We start from the raw sequence: 16,050 nt of genomic DNA, 5'->3' as shown, positions 1-16,050 counted from the left end.
GACACAGTTAGCTAGACACCTTCAATTTCCTGAAAGTAGCTGTAGTGACAGACTGTTTACATTGAGTAGGTGGCCAGCGAGCATGATTTGGTTCTGGGTTTCGAGATGAGGTCATCTCCAGTTCAGTTGTTGGCGCAAATAGTTCTACTTTCCCTTTGACCTCCTCTTACCTGGTCCTGGCTGCCCTCCAGCATTGATTGGCTGAGGCATGCCTGCAGGGCTGTTTCCATTCGCTGGACCAGACTCCTCCCCTCCAGGACCTGCTGCTGCAGAGCACTGTAGTCGTCCACGTGCCCGATGGCATGGCGCCCGTTCCGGTTGGAGAACGAGCCGTCCGGGGCGTCACCCTCCAGCTCTGAGTGGGGGTCCAGATCTGTAGAAGGGGAGGAAGACGAAGAGACAAGGGCTTAGTGTCAGACTAATGGGTAAACGAGAGAATTTGAGATGATTATTTGTTTTTTTGAGGTAATGAGAGGGATTAACATCCGGAATAACATCCTTCCTGGACTATTTTAACCTTAGAACCAGACTTAGAACCAAAATCCTAGAGATTTAAAAATCCGATATGTACAACTCTCATTTCCCCATTTGTCACAGCGCGATTAAACAGGATGCAGTAAGCGTTAGAGTCACACCATTGGCAGTGAGCGGGGTCTCCTCCAGGTCTGTGTAGAGAACGTGGTATGGAGATCCACAGTTAAACAGCCCAATGTCTCTGACCGGGGGAGACGGAGCTGGGTCTGCAGAACAACACACACACAGACAGACAGGGATGCTCGGCCACCACACACACAACCCTGAACATTCAACATTCACTAAATGATAATGCTTTCAATAAAGAAAAAAAATGTCTGTTGTTATTAGTTCATTAAACACAGCAATCAGTCAGTTCAATGGGATTTACATGAGACAAACCGGTTGGTCCCATTGATAGTGTTGAAGAGTGGGCCAATGTTAGGCTTAGGCTGGTATTGAGTATTGGTGCCTATCAAGCTGATATCAAAATGTATTTCCATACTGTAACCCCAAACCACACCACTACACCAGACAACATGCCCTTACCATGCAGTAGCTGCCGTCTGTAGAGGCTGTCCCTCTGGGGGCTGTCTGTAAGGGCACTGAGAGACGGGGTACGAGGGGGCTCCATCCCCCCAATGATCCCCACCCCTCCATGGACCCCACCTCCCAGCTTCTGCTCCAGGTGTTTGTGGAGCTCCAGCTGTTTCAGGACACTGTTCTCCTGGACACTGGACTGGAGCTGGGCTCTGAGGCTCCTCACCTCCCCTAGCAGCTCCCCCAGCTCCACGGGCAGGGCAGGGACCCCACCGTACTGGCCCTCACACAGGTACCCTGAAAATCACAATAATAGTGTCAGTCAATATAACACTGAATGTCATAGGCCCACAGCAAGTATAAAGTCAAAACAGGAACTTCTGAGCGTAATTTGGAATTCTATGCAAGCAGTGTCTGATATATGCAAATGTCCCAGTTATGTGCACGTATCTCAAGTTAGGTTCATATTTTAACAAATGTTTCCATTGGTGAGCATTGATATAAAGGCAACCTCCTGAATTGCAGTGCTATATGAAACCACTAGCTTGTGGATAAAGTGAGTAAGCTGACCTTGGTTGCCCTTGGTGTTGGCACACACTCTGTCGTACACCTGCAGCTCACTCTGCAGAGAGTGGAGCAGCTCCCTGCTTTCACACAACTGCTGCTGCAGCAGGGACACCTCATGCTGGAGCCTGGAGACCAGAAAGAGATACAGGGTGAATACACACACACACACACACACACACACACACACACACACACACACACACAAACACACAAACACACAAACACACAAACACACACACACACACACACACACCTATTGTTCTTGTCATGGCTGTTCTGCCTCTCCTGTCTGAGTGTGTGTATCTGCTGTCCCTGCTCCTGGCTGCGTGTCTGCAGCCGCCGGAGCTCCTCCTTCCACTGCTCCGCCTCTAGCTCCGCCTGCTTCAGGCGGGCACGCCCCGTCACCACCACCTCACGTAGCTGCTCCGCCTCCTCACACGTATCTGAGGGGAACCACATATGATGTCGGGGCAAAGTTAGACACTACATCCCATCCTTTGGAACAAGATTAAATGATTCAGCCTTATAGAAAAAATATGCAGAATGCTGATCCATGTTGACCACAGCGTGGGTTGGTGAGATGCAGTACCTGAGCTGGCCTGCAGGTGTGCCTGGAGAGCCAGGTTCTCCTCTTTCAGGACTCTGATCTCATTGGACAACTGGCTGACAGAGTCCAGCCCCTGGATGTAGATGTTAGTGGGGGCTCCTCCGTCGCGGCCGGTGGTGGCCAGGCGTTCCTCCAGCTGCTGTCTGAGCCTCTCGTTGGTCCTGATGGTCTCCTCCAGACGCTGACGCAGACACCGCACCTCTCTCAGGTGCTCTTCGATCAGGTCCACACCTGGGGAACACAGGACAGAGACGAGAGTTCAGATTCTTGTTTACATCCTCATCTTTGTGCACAGTGCATATTGTGCACGCCTTGGTCATAGATGAAACGAGATGCTGTAAAATAGTGCCTAGCCACTATGTGAAGTTCATCAAAAGTTGAAGTTCATGGATTAGCACACAAAGATAAGTTCAAAGAGAAATCATTCAAGTGCCCTATGGATAAACATAACTTGTCATTTATATGGAAAATCATTTGATTTAATGGAAAGGGGTCTTCCTACCAGTGAAGCTGTTTTTTGAATTGTTTCCTGATGACCCAACCCTGGCTGGCTGAACCATGTTCTCCATATTCCACAATGCAGCATTCTCCACCAGGTCTGTGGTGGCCTTCAGGGCTTGGCCCGTGGGTCGGCTGCCTAGCTGGTGTGGGTAAAAGGCATGATGGGTAATCTGGCCGTAAGGGGAGTGGTCTGGCTGGTGGTGTGCGGCTGGTGCGAGGTTGGACAGAGCGTTGGCGTGCGGAACCACAAAGCCTGTAACCATGGATATGGGAGAGATGTCAGAAACACAGCCAGAGTCTGTATTTATGAGCCAAACTTAGGTGCGGTTAAAGAAGTAGTTCACTAAATTAAAACGTGATGTTAGATGGTTCCTCGCCCTGAAAGTAGTCTATGGGCCAAGATAAACTGTAATCCATGGTTCATTTTTCTTTAAACAGCCACTACAAACTTCAGCTAACCTTAGCCACCACACGCTAACAATCAATGATAGTGATTGGGGCATGTGGGCATGTTTTAAAAAATGATGTCCAATTCACCTGAAATCAATTCAAATCAACTCAATATTTGTTTTGATGTTACTTTAAGGTGATATGGCGCCAACTTGTGTTTGATGAGCGCCTGCTTCTGGTCCAGGTATGGTGTAATACCCTCTATAGAGAAAGCATTCTTGTTAGAGGGTATTACAGTATACCTGGACCAGAAGCAGGTGCTGTATCATCAAACACAAGTTGGAGAACACCATACTGAGTAATCTTCCTCGTTCGAGTCTCTAGTCTACAATCTCTCAACCCCAACATTGACACATCCACACCAAGTCTTTTACTCTATTCGCTGTCTCATCCTGATCCACTCTAGGCATGCTATGCTAGCCCTAACATCATCCAATCAATCACATGTATTTATAAAGCCACTACTCCAGCCAATGCTGTCCCTGTCGGTATCACACGAATACATGCTACAGATTCTACTCCATTCTGTTACTCCCACAATCCATAGCAACAAGCCGGTCCCTCAGTTAGTATATTCCAAAAACACATGCTAACGCTAACGCTAACTCTGCTCACTCTCATTCATAGTCATCTGTCTGGGCAGTGTAACCAGCTCCTGTTGCATCGCTTCCATAGACAAGGTCCTGGTCTGGGGGTTAAAGGCCATATGCTGACCCCAGGGGTCATGGTTAGGATACAGACCGGGGAGGGACTGGGAGGCGGGTAGGGAGCAGGACACAGGACCAGTCTGACTGGCCAACTCAGGGGTGGAGTACAGCATGTTAGGACAGCTGCTGGAGGACTTAAGACAGGGTGGAGGGAGGGAGTGGTGGAGGTCTGGAAAAAGAGTGGTGAAAGGGATGAGAGGAGGTTGGAAAGAGGATGGAGGGAGGTTTAGAGTATGTGTCTATGAATAGCACATGTTACCTAAGTTTAAGTGGCTACTATACCTGTGTTTCCTGGGCCATGTCTCGCCCCCTGTTCCTGCTCTTCCTGAGCGTATTCGCTGGCTTCGTCCACATCTGAGCATAGCTCCAGGTCCTCATTGGTCCGGCACTCGTCTGACACGAAGGAGGTCCTGTCTGATTGGTCAGTGGTCTCCGAGTGGGCATGCCTGTTGCAGGGGGTGTCGGAGCGCTGCTGTAGCTTGGTGTGGAGGGACTCGATGATCTTATCCTTCTGCTGTAGCTCTTTACTCAGCCTAGGGAGAGGGAGAGAGATTGATTATCTCATCCTATGCTACAGACCTTTACTCAGCTCCTACAAGACATACACTACCGTTCAAAAGTTTGGGATCACTTAAAAATGACCTTGTTTTTGAAAGGAAAGCAAGTTTTTTGTCCATTAAGATAACACCAGTCTCAACGTCAGCAGTGAAGGGGCGACTCCGGGATGCTGGCCTTCTAGGCAGAGTTGCAAAGGAAAAGCCATATCTCAGACTGGCCAATAAAAAGAAAAGATTAAGAGTGAGGAAAAGAACACAGACACTGGACAGAGGAACTCTGCCTAGAAGGCCAGCATCCCGGAGTCGCCCCTTCACTGTTGAGGTTGAGACTGGTGTTTTGTGGGTACTATTTAATTAAGCTGCCAGTTGCGGACTTGTGAGGCATCTGTTTCTCAAACTAGACACTCTAATGTACTTGTCCTTTTGCTCAGTTGTGCACCGGGGCCTCCCACTCCTCTTTCTACTCTGGTTAGAGCCAGTTTGTGCTGTTCTATGAAGGGAGTAGTACACAGTGTTGACTGATGAGTTTCAGAAGAAAGTTCTTTGCTTCTGGCCATTTTGAGTCTGTAATCGAACCCACAAATGCTGATGCTCCAGATACTCAACTAGTCTGAAGAAGGCTAGAAGTTTTATTGCTTCTTTAATCAGAACCACAGTTGTCAGCTGTGCTAACATAAGCATTTTCTAATGATCAATTAGCCTTTTAAAATGATAAACTTGGATTAGCTAACACACCATGCCATTGGAACACAGGAGTGATGGTTGCTGATAATGGGCCTCTGTACGCCTATGTAGATATTCGATTAAAAATCTGCCGTTTCCAGCTACAATAGTCATTTACAACATTAACAATGTCTACACTGTATTTCTGATCAATTTGATGTTATTTTAATGGCCAAAAAATGTGCTTTCCTTTCAAAAACAAGGACATTTCTAAGTGACCCCAAACCTTTGAACGGTAGTGTACACGTACAGACAGACATAACCACACACAGAGACATAGGCCACCAGAAAACAGGCCACAAACCAGCAGCATATACCTGGAAAGATCCACCACAGAGCTCAAATACCGCAATCAAGTTCCAATACAAGTTGTATAACCATTTTGGAGACACATCATTAGGACATAAAAACCCACCGTAAAGCAAGCAGCTCATGGCCCATCTTATCATCATGGAGCTCAGCACGGTCGCCTGAGGAGAGAGATGGAGGGATAGTGGAGAGGAAAGGGAGGACAGAAGATCAGGGAATGTGTGTGTGTGTGTGTGTGTGTGTGTCTCTGTGTGTGTGTGTGTGTGTGTGTGTGAGTGTGCCTGCATATGTTTGTGCGTGTGTGTTCTCCACACTCACGCCCACTGATCTTGGTGCCCACTCGTTGTGCCAGGGCAGTGCTCTGTGCCAACTGCTCTCTGAAGCTCTGCCCCATGTAGTAGTCGATGTCGTTGGCACGCAGCAGCTCCTCAAACGCCTGTCGAATCAACCACATTCAGTTAATAGTTAAATATATTTTTCATTTATTTCAATTACATTTATTTGATTCGATCACTGTCGACGTGGTACATAATGTCCGAATCTGTGGAGAGATCGTCAGAGTGTCATACCTTGGTGGTGTCTCCCAGGTGCTGTGTGAGGATGTGACACACTCCGCGGCCCTCCCTCATCTTCTGACGCAGGTGGGACAACTCCCTGGCCTGTGCCTGGATCAGAGTGTTGTACTTCCTGTGCAGAGAGGGAGGAAGAGGAGGGGTCAAGACATAAAAGACAGAGATTGTCATCATCACCATTATCATAGTTATCATCACCATTATCATTGTTATCATAGTCATCATCACCATTATCATTATACAGTTATCATTACCATTATCATTGTTATCATAGTCAATATCATCATTATTTCCTTCCTTCATTTCTTCTCTCTATTTCTCCACTCACCCGGGCCAGGTAGCACACTTCCCCTCCTCCACCGCCCCTCCTTTCCCCTCCAGCCTGGAGCTCTTGAGTTGCGCCTCCAGTGAGGCCACTCGGGACATCAGCTCTCGCAGCTCCCGGCTGGGCTTGGGTTCCATGCGAGGCCCCAGGCTGTCGGACATCCAGCCCTCATCCTCCTCCACACCGCCGGGGGCCGGGGAGGCCTCGAATGCCCAGTTCACCTGATAGAGAGGAGAGAAAAGACCGAATAGTCACAGAAAATGTCATATCAGCCCATAAAGCAAGAAGCGAACAAGACACTGAAGCAATCAATCAACTGATCAATCAATCAATCAGGTCTTGTATGTATATGATGTACCTTGCGTGGGGGGCGTTCCAGACTGGATGCGTAGTCGCTGGTGGTGGATAGTGAACGCACACGTAGCTGCAACCCACGAATCACCTTGTGACAGCGGGCCAGCTTAGAACGCAAGTCCTGGACCAATTGCTGTAGAGAGCCTGTCACTGACTCCTCCCCCTCGTCATAAGCCCCGCCCACCCCCCCATCACCATGGAACCAAACCCCGGCACGCTCATAGTCCTGCTGGTGGCTCAGTGGGGTACACATCTCCAGATCATCAAACTCTGAGGGAGGAGCGATACAGAAAGAGACTAACAAGTTGTACAGATCATCACACCCGACACAGGTAAGGTAGTGACAGGTGAGGTGTGTGTGAAAAGTCAAGTAGGTACTGTATGGTGAGGTTGAGATGTCTCAAGTGACAAAGTGAGATAAAAGCAGTGAGAGGTGACGTTGTAAGTGAGGTGACAGGTGAGAGAGGCGTAAGACAAGACAGGAGCGAGAGAAAAGACAGGTGAGACTGGAGAGACAAATAAAGGAGAGACACAGCTCAGTTACCCGGGCTGCTGGCGTCCTCTCTCTCTGCCTCGTTCTCACTACGGCCACACGTCTCATAGCCCAGGTCCTGTAGGTCCACCTGGACCTGCTTATTGTCCTGCTCAACTGATGTCTCCGCTGTGAGAGTGTGAGTGAGAACCATTACTCATTGAGTAAATTACATCGAGTGATTCAATGAAGTGAATCAGCTACACTGTATTTAATTGTGTACTTTCCAGCCATTATTATGAGCAGTCCTCTCCGTAGCAGCACCCTGTGGTATGCATGTATGTTTTCTGCGTAGGTGTATGGTGACTCACTCAGCAGTTCCCTGTAGTCCTTGAGTTGTTCAGCCTGTGCGTGGACCGTGGCCTCAGACACCATGAGTCTCTCCTGCAGCTCTCTGCTCTCCTGTCTGCTCAGCGCCAAATCAGAACGCAGGCGAACCACATGCTCACGGAGACCCGTCTCCACATGCTGCCAGAACCCGCCCGCATCACCAGTGACATCATCAGACCCCGCCTCCTATAGGAATCAAGACAAGGCAAAATCCACTTGAATGCCCCTCCAACTAGTGGGAAACTCGTCTATAACCCTTGAGTTCCGACTTCTCCCACACGCTGGCCTCTGACGTCACCTACTAAAGAAATACCTTGATAACAGGCAGTAACAACGAAACATTATTTATAAAAAGCAATATATTAATATGATTTTTGAACATTTAATTACAAACATGATAGCTGTACTTTTAGTTTATAATTGATTCAGCTTGTTGGCCATTAGCCAATTAGCATTTTCTAAACGAGTTCAAAGCATTTGAACGCATCCAACTGGTATTTACGACTTCACAACTGGTAATTTACACCTTCCCACTTGGTTATGAATGCAGCATGAGTTACAAAAAAAGAAGAAAAATGCCTGCTGATTCACTTTTACATGAGTAACCTAACAAGCTTAAACCATAACGGTTGACCTTAAACCATAACGGTTGAGCTTAAACCATAATGGTTGACCTGAAACCATAATGGTTGAGCTTAAACCATAATGGTTGACCTTAAACCATAATGGTTGAGCTTAAACCATAATGGTTGAGCTTAAACCATAATGGTTGACCTTAAACCATAATGGTGAAAATGTTGTTATCTATAGCTAAAATAAATATAATGGTAGCAGAAAAAAGACGTCAGAAACATTTGTATTCATTATGGAAACAAATCATTCACATGTATAGCAGATTGAAAAATCCTTAATACAGTTGAAGTCGGAAGTTTACATACACTTAGGCTGGAGTCATTAAAACTTTCAACCACTCCACACATTTCTTGTTAACAAACTATAGTTTTGGCAAGTCGGTTAGGACATCTACTTTGTGTATGACACAAGTAATTTTTCCAACAATTGTTTACAGACAGATTATTTCACTTATAATTCACTGTATCACAATTCCAGTGGGTCAGAAGTTTACATACACTAAGTTGACTGTGCCTTTAAACAGCTTGGAAAATTCCAGAAAATTATGTCATGGCTTTAGAAGCCTCTGATAGGCTAATTGACATAATTTGAGTCAATTGGAGGTGTACCTGTGGATGTATTTCAAGGCCTTCAAACTCAGTGCCTCTCTGCTTGACATCATGGGAAAAACAAATGAAATCAGCCAAGACCTCAGAAAACAAATTGTTGACCTCCACAAGTCTGGTTCATCTTTGGGAGCAATTTCAAACGCCTGAAGGTACCACGTTCATCTGTACAAACAATAGTATGCAAGTATAAACACCATGGGACCAAGCAGCCGTCATACCGCTCAGGAAGGAGACGCGTTCTGTCTCCTAGAGATGAACGTACTTTGGTGAGAAAAGTGCAAATCAATCCCAGAACAACTGCAAAGGACCTTGTGAAGATGCATGAGGAAACGGGTACCAAAGTATCTATTTCCACAGTAAAACGAGTCCTATATCGACACAACGTGAAAGGCCGCTCAGCAAGGAAGAAGCCACTGCTCAAAAAACGCCATAATAAAAGCCAGACTACGGTTTGCAACTGCACATGGGGAATAAGATTGTACTTTTTGGAGAAATGTCCTCTGGTCTGATGAAACAAAAAATAACTGTTTGGCCATAATGGCCATAATGTTTGGAGGAAACAGGGAGACGCTTGCAAGCCGAAGAACACCATCCCAACCGTGAAGAACGGGGTTGGCAGCATCATGTTGTGCGGGTGATTTGCTGCAGGATGGACTGATGCACTTCACAAAATAGATGGCATCATGAGGAGGTAAAATTATGTGGATATATTGAAGCAACATCTCAAGACATCAGTCAGAAAGTTAAAGCTTGGTTGCAAATGGGTCTTCCAAATGGACAATGACCCCACACATACTTCCAAAGTTTTGGCAAAATGGCTTAAGGACAACAAAGTCAAGGTATTGGAGTTGCCATCACAAAGCCCTGACCTCAATCATGTAGAAAATTTGTGGGCAGAACTGAAAAAGTGTGTGCGAGCAAGGAGGCCTACAAACCTGACTCAGTTACACCTGCTCTGTCAGGAGCAATGGGCCAAAATTCACCCAACTTATTGTGGGAAGCTTGTGGAAGGCTACCCAAAACGTTTGACCCAAGTTAAACAATTTAAAGGCAATGCTGCCAAATACTGCCAAATACTAATTGAGTGTATGTAAACTTCTGACCCACTGGGAATGTGATGAAAGAAATGAAAGCTGAAATAAATCATTCTCTCTACTATTATTCTGACATTTCACATTCTTAAAATAAAGTGGTGATCCTAACTGACCTAAAACATGGAATTCTTACTCAGATTAAATGTCAGGAATTGTGAAAAACTGAGTTGAAATGTATTTGCCTAAGGTGTATGTAAACGTCCGACTTCGACTGTATGTCCTGTGTCCTATTTCATAAAGTGCATGCAGAAACACAGAACACTCCTTTCCTCTCGCCTGAAAAAAGGAGCAGCAGTTGCCTGCCCAGAGCCAGTGCTGCTTATATAAACTATCTCCAGGCTAAGAAAACAGCCCTACATAGACTGCTATAGCTACACCAACACAGAGATATGAGGAGAGGGGGAAGGAAGTAGACACAGAGAGAGAGAGAGAGAGAGAATGAGATAGACAGAGAGAGATTAACATTTTGAATTATACAGAGCGTGAGATGTTAACACTATTCCGGCAAGCACTGGTTTTGGGTAGAGGATTGTACCTTTACCTTCTCTGTGTGGTCTGGCTGACGGTGGGACAGGAGAGTTCCCAGGTCTAAGGAGTGAGGTCTGGTACACTGTCTCTTCCCCATTCCCTCTCTCATCCTTACTGCTGGGGGCCCACACTTGCTCTGGGTGGGTCCCACTGCTGGTAGTACCTCTTCCTCCTCTTCCATCTCCTGATCCTCTTTCTGTTCCCATCCTTGGCACGCGTCTGTTGGATCTTCCAGCTCTCCTAGACCTTCTACCCCCCCTTGGTTCTCTTTTAGGGCCTCGTTCTCTTGCTGCAGCCTCAGCAGTGTACTCCTGCAGGAGACGGAAAGTAAACCATGGGATTCAGTATGAATAACAACAACTACACTGCTTAAGGGTTACTGTAATTGCTTGGATAACCTTATCCACTATTATGTATTGATATTGGTCATTCTTTATATGCGGTGAGCACTGCACAGAGCACCGGACGAATTATCACTGTGAATCATTGCAATGTTGTATCATGTAATGTTTGTTTATGTGTCAATTAATCCCGTAAGGGATGGGCCGTCAAAAATACATGTGATTCATTCATTAATTCACGACAACTAACGCAATGACAATCAGACTGTGCGCCTTTGACAGTGCTTGTAGTAGGTAGATGTTGGACATGATCTGGGCTAGGGCTACAGTATAGACCAGTGGTACTGATTGTGCGGCCAGCATGCCTTTAATTTGCGGCTCGCGGTGATGTTCCTATTTCCCATTCATAATACATAACAATGATACAATTTCAATTCAAAGTGTTTAATGCAGGCCTGAACACCTCATTGAATCTATATATTGTTCCCTTGACAACAAATAGGTGGCATTATAGCGCAGCTGTTGAACAGAAAGGCCAAAATAGAACGTTTGCCGAAATAGAACGCAACTGCTCAGCTACAGCGACCGGCACATCAGTTTTCTACTAGCTAATTTTGCAGTTTGGGCGACATGGATCGCATTATTGTAAAGAAGAAACATAAATCTATTGACAATGAAAATGAGGGGGGGGGAGCTGGAGAGCAACGTGACAGCTATGAACGAACAACCACCGGAAAATCAGGAAGATGGCGGCGGTGAAATGCGGCTAGCTAATGTTGCTAACGTGGCTCCGGTGGCTAAGAGACGGATACGGTCGATTCAAGAAGAACACAGAAAGTTCCAAGAGAAATGGACAAACAAGTATTTTTTTTGTACTGCATAATGGGACTAGCTCACTTTGTCCTATTTGCCAGAAGGCAGTCAATTGTTTTAAACAAGAAAATGTAGAGAGATATTTCCAGTCACACCATGCCCACTTTGACAAAAAATATCCGCCACAAAGCAACCTCAGCAACAACAAAATAGCGCAACTCAAAGGACAGCTAAATGATGACAACAAAAATGATTGACAGATCTAGCACTGTTGCAGAGAAAACGACAGAGGCAACATATGAGATTGACTGGATACTCGCGAGAAACACCATCCCAACCGTGAAGCACGGGAGTGGCAGCATCATGTTGTGGGGGGTGCTTTTTTGCAGGAGGGCCTGGTGCATTTCACAAAATAGATGGCATCACGAGGAAGTAAAATTATGTCGATTTATTGAAGAAACATCTCAGACATCAGTCAGGAAGTTAAAGCTTGGTCACAAATGGGTCTTCCAAATGGACAATGACCCCAAGCATACTTCCAAAGTTGTGGAAAATGACTTAAGGACAACAAAGTCAAGGTATTGGATTGGCCATCACAAAGCCCTGACCTCAATCCTATAGAAAATTTGTGGGCAGAACTGAAAAAGCGTGTGCGAGCAAGGAGTCCTTCAAACCTGACTCAGTTACACCTGTTCTGTCAGGAGGAATGGGCCAAAATTCATCCAACTTATTGTGGGAAGCTTGTGGAAGGCTACCCGAAACGTTTGACCCAAGTTAAACAATTTAAAGGCAATGCTGCCAAATACTAATTGAGTGTATGTAAACTTCTGACGCACTGGGAATGTGATGAAAGAAATAAAAGCAGAAATAAATAATTCTCTCTACTATTATTCTGACATTTCACATTCTTAACATAAAGTGGTGATCCTAACTGACCTAAGACAGGGAACTTTTATTCGGATGTAATGTCAAAAACGGAGTTTAAATGTATTTGGCTAAGGTGTATGTAAACGTCCGACTTCAACTGTACATTTAGAATTAATTCAGTGAAGGAGCAGAAGAGACATTTTCGCTCATCCAACTACTGAGGTAACCCTTAATATGGGTCGTATACATGTGATGTAGCCTATTTGATGTGTGTATGTATATTTGTGATGTGCTGTACATCAACTCAATTGTGTGTGCTCTATTGCTCTGAATTTGCTCTCAATTGATAATATTGGAAGAAAAAGTAGAATAAATTAAAGATCTGTGCGGCTCTCTGAATGATTGACTCAACCCAAAGTGGCCCCCTTGCAAATAAATAGTGGGTAACACTGGCATAGACCATTTAATGTGTTCTAATATTAGGTGAGTGGGTACTGTGTATGCACATACCTCATCTGGGCTAGGGAGGAGTAGCCGGTGGTCTCCAGCTGTGTTCTCATCTCTTCCAGTTCTTCTTCTATTGCCCTCTTCTGTTCAGCCAGCTGCTTCACCTGCCCCATGGCCCCCTGGGACAGTGCTCCACTCACCGGTCCTCCAGACAGCACCCCCTGCCCACAGGCCATTCCAGAGTTCTGGTCAAGAAAGAGACGAAAAGAGAGTTAGAGAGAGGGGTAACAGAATGACAGTTTCATAACATGAAAAAGGACTTGTTAGTCTGGGTACTGGTCTGCGTCTGCTTAAGCTAATCGCTTTGTTATTGTCTTATTTGGCAAGGGAACAATGCAGCGTTGTTGAATACAGAAACAGTCTGGCAACCAGGCTGGAAGATTGTCAACATTAAGCTCTAAAGTACAAGGGGATGAGATAAATGTTGGAAATCCCATACCTAAGGCAACAACATTGGAACATTGATACTGGAACATTGGTACATTGTGAGAGGCAACCAGTCTGTCTAGAGAGACTAGGACGAGAGGCAACCAGTCTGTCTGAGAGACTACGATGAGAGGCAACCAGTCTGTCTGAGAGACTACGATGAGGGACACAAGGGTAGTGTACAATTTAAGATTTAAAAGTAAAAAGTCACATGTACCTTAGTGGAGGCCAGGCTTTTGGCAGTCAGTTTATCCTCATCGTCTTCGATACTGTCTGAGAACTCATCAGTGCTGCCCTGTTCATCATCTCCCTCCTCCTCTTCCTCCGTGCTGAGCTCTGAAAACACAACAGCCAACCGATCAGATCAGACACTTCCTCGTCCGTCTTTTCTCTCTCCGCCTCCCTTTGTCTCTCAACCTCTCCCCTACCAAGTTTGTCTATATCACACTCTACCACTCTCCCTCTATCTTTCTTCCTCCCTCTTTCTTTCCCTCTCTCTCTTTCCCTGGTCAGAATCAAATGTTATGTCAGGAGTAGACAGCAAACATACACATTGAGCCCAGCCCAGCCATGGATAGGACAGCCCCTCTGTCTTCTGCCCAACCCTGTAGTGTGTGTGTGTGTGTGTGTTCACTCTGTGCTGGGGATATGGACACACACATACACACACACACACACACACACACACACACACACACACACTCTCCCTCTCTGTGGCGCTATGAGGCATGAAGTAATAACAACCACAAAGATCTATTTTTAACATTCTGTCATAGAATGCATGTTCATGCTTTTACACTATGATTTGACAATTAGATGTTCAATGCTTATTTTATGTTGTTGTAGTTTCACCATATTAAAATGACAATTCAATGACTTAAAGTGAGGGACAGACATACATTAATCCCTAATCACAGGGAATAAATAATAATCTCCCAGAAATGACTTTGTCAAAGCAAAAAAAGAACCAGGGGGTTGACAATGATGGTGAAACATGGAGACATTTGGGGGTTAAGTGGGTTAAAATCTTCCTAGAGGTGACAGGGTTGACGGAGGAACATGGAGACATGTGGGGGTTAAGTGGGTTAAGATCTTCCTAGAGGTGACAGGGTGGACGGAGGAACATGGAGACATGTGGGGGTTAAGTGGGTTAAGATCTTCCTAGAGGTGACAGGGTTGACGGAGGAACATGGAGACATGTGGGGGTTAAGTGGGTTAAAATCTTCCTAGAGGTGACAGGGTTGACGGAGAAACATGGAGACATGTGGGGGTTAAGTGGGTTAAAATCTTCCTAGAGGTGACAGGGTTGACGGAGGAACATGGAGACATGTGGGGGTTAAGTGGGTTAAAATCTTCCTAGAGGTGACAGGGTTGACGGAAGAACATGGAGACATGTGGGGGTTAAAATCTTCCAAGAGGTGACAGGGTTGACGGAGGAACATGGAGACATGTGGGGGTTAAGTGGGGTAAATCTTCCTAGAGGTGACAGGGTTGACGGAGGAACATGTCAAAATGCTGAATTTTGGCACTTAAGCAAGTCTTTGTTTAAATAAAAAATCGGATTTATTTAATTCTCTATTTGGTCTCTATTTAATATTAAACGGCTTTCAAATTTTCAATATTGGTGCACAATTCCTACTTAAAATATCAAAGGGACGCAAAATGCACCCATTTTGTGGAATGACCCTACTGTGTGCATTCTTCGCATAACTACGCACCTCTGCCTCCGTTTAGACCGAAGATAATGAAATCTTCTATGGAAGAGTCTTATGGGAGAGATTATTCTTGGTGAACTGCCTATAACTCACTTATAACACTTGGCATTGTGTATTATTCAGCCTACAGAACAGTAGCACATTTTAGACAGCTGGTGTGTCTTACACTATGACAGAGCTATTTGTCTGAAGGAGTCCATACACGTAACTGCCAAAATAAAGGAAACGCCAACATAAAGTGTCTTAGTAGGGCGTTGGGACACCACGAGCCACCAGAACCGCTTCAATGCGCCTTGGCATAGATTCTACAAGTGTCTGGAACTCTATTGGAAATGATGCGACACCATTCTTCCACAAGAAATTCTGTCATTTGGTGGTTTGTTGATGCTGGTGGTGAACGCGGTCTTAGGTGCCGTGCCAGAATCTCCCGTAAGTGTTTAATTGGGCTGAGATCTGGTGACTGAGACAGACACACACCTACACCCTTTAAACCCCCTATGTTCCTTTGAGACCCCTCTTTCAATGTCACTGAGAGCTCTTCTTCTAGCCATGGTAGCAAAATAAAGGGCAACTGGGCATTTTTATAAATGACCCTAAGCATGATGGGAAGTTCATTGCCTAATTAACTCAGGAACCACACCTGTGTGGAAGCACCTGCTTTCAAAATACTTTGCATCCCTCATTTACTTGCGTTTGATTTATTTTGGTGGTTACCTGTATGTACAATAGAAGCATCTCTCTGAACGCGTTATGAAATGGTATATTCATGTAATTATTGTTGAATGCTATATAATTACATGATATTACAGTTAAATCATGACATATAAACCATATGAACTAATCATTTTCACATCTCCGTGTCCAGTCCTTACCAGAGCCTCTGGTGGTGACGGTGAGACACATATGAAACACACAGATCCAGACCGTTCAC

At 45.4% G+C, this 16,050-nt stretch overlaps 1 protein-coding gene across 5 annotated transcripts in view; it reads right to left on the bottom strand.

The window, feature by feature from the left end:
- The window catches only part of LOC129824407 (myomegalin-like), a 75,963-nt gene that overhangs the window by 7,105 nt on the left and 52,808 nt on the right, over positions 1-16,050 (bottom strand). For 4 of the 5 annotated variants that reach the window (XM_055884027.1, XM_055884023.1, XM_055884024.1 and 1 more), the window contains 18 exons: positions 13,622-13,740; positions 12,982-13,163; positions 10,458-10,761; positions 7,569-7,773; positions 7,270-7,386; positions 6,730-6,995; positions 6,375-6,592; positions 6,044-6,161; positions 5,793-5,910; positions 5,581-5,635; positions 4,168-4,418; positions 2,730-2,981; positions 2,210-2,458; positions 1,874-2,063; positions 1,624-1,745; positions 1,063-1,350; positions 636-740; positions 171-373 (listed from right to left, as the gene is read on the bottom strand). In XM_055884027.1, coding sequence (XP_055740002.1) covers positions 171-373; positions 636-740; positions 1,063-1,350; positions 1,624-1,745; positions 1,874-2,063; positions 2,210-2,458; positions 2,730-2,981; positions 4,168-4,418; positions 5,581-5,635; positions 5,793-5,910; positions 6,044-6,161; positions 6,375-6,592; positions 6,730-6,995; positions 7,270-7,386; positions 7,569-7,773; positions 10,458-10,761; positions 12,982-13,163; positions 13,622-13,740 — 3,362 coding nt within the window. The remainder of the gene's footprint in view (positions 1-170; positions 374-635; positions 741-1,062; positions 1,351-1,623; positions 1,746-1,873; positions 2,064-2,209; positions 2,459-2,729; positions 2,982-4,167; positions 4,419-5,580; positions 5,636-5,792; positions 5,911-6,043; positions 6,162-6,374; positions 6,593-6,729; positions 6,996-7,269; positions 7,387-7,568; positions 7,774-10,457; positions 10,762-12,981; positions 13,164-13,621; positions 13,741-16,050) is intronic. The other variant, XM_055884025.1, reaches the window with a different exon arrangement.

This window comes from Salvelinus fontinalis, chromosome 26, assembly GCF_029448725.1.
Source record: "Salvelinus fontinalis isolate EN_2023a chromosome 26, ASM2944872v1, whole genome shotgun sequence".
In the NCBI taxonomy this organism is placed as follows: Eukaryota; Metazoa; Chordata; class Actinopteri; order Salmoniformes; family Salmonidae; genus Salvelinus; species Salvelinus fontinalis.
Note: the sequence above shows the minus strand (reverse complement) of the source record. Positions and strands in the feature narration are given on the sequence as shown.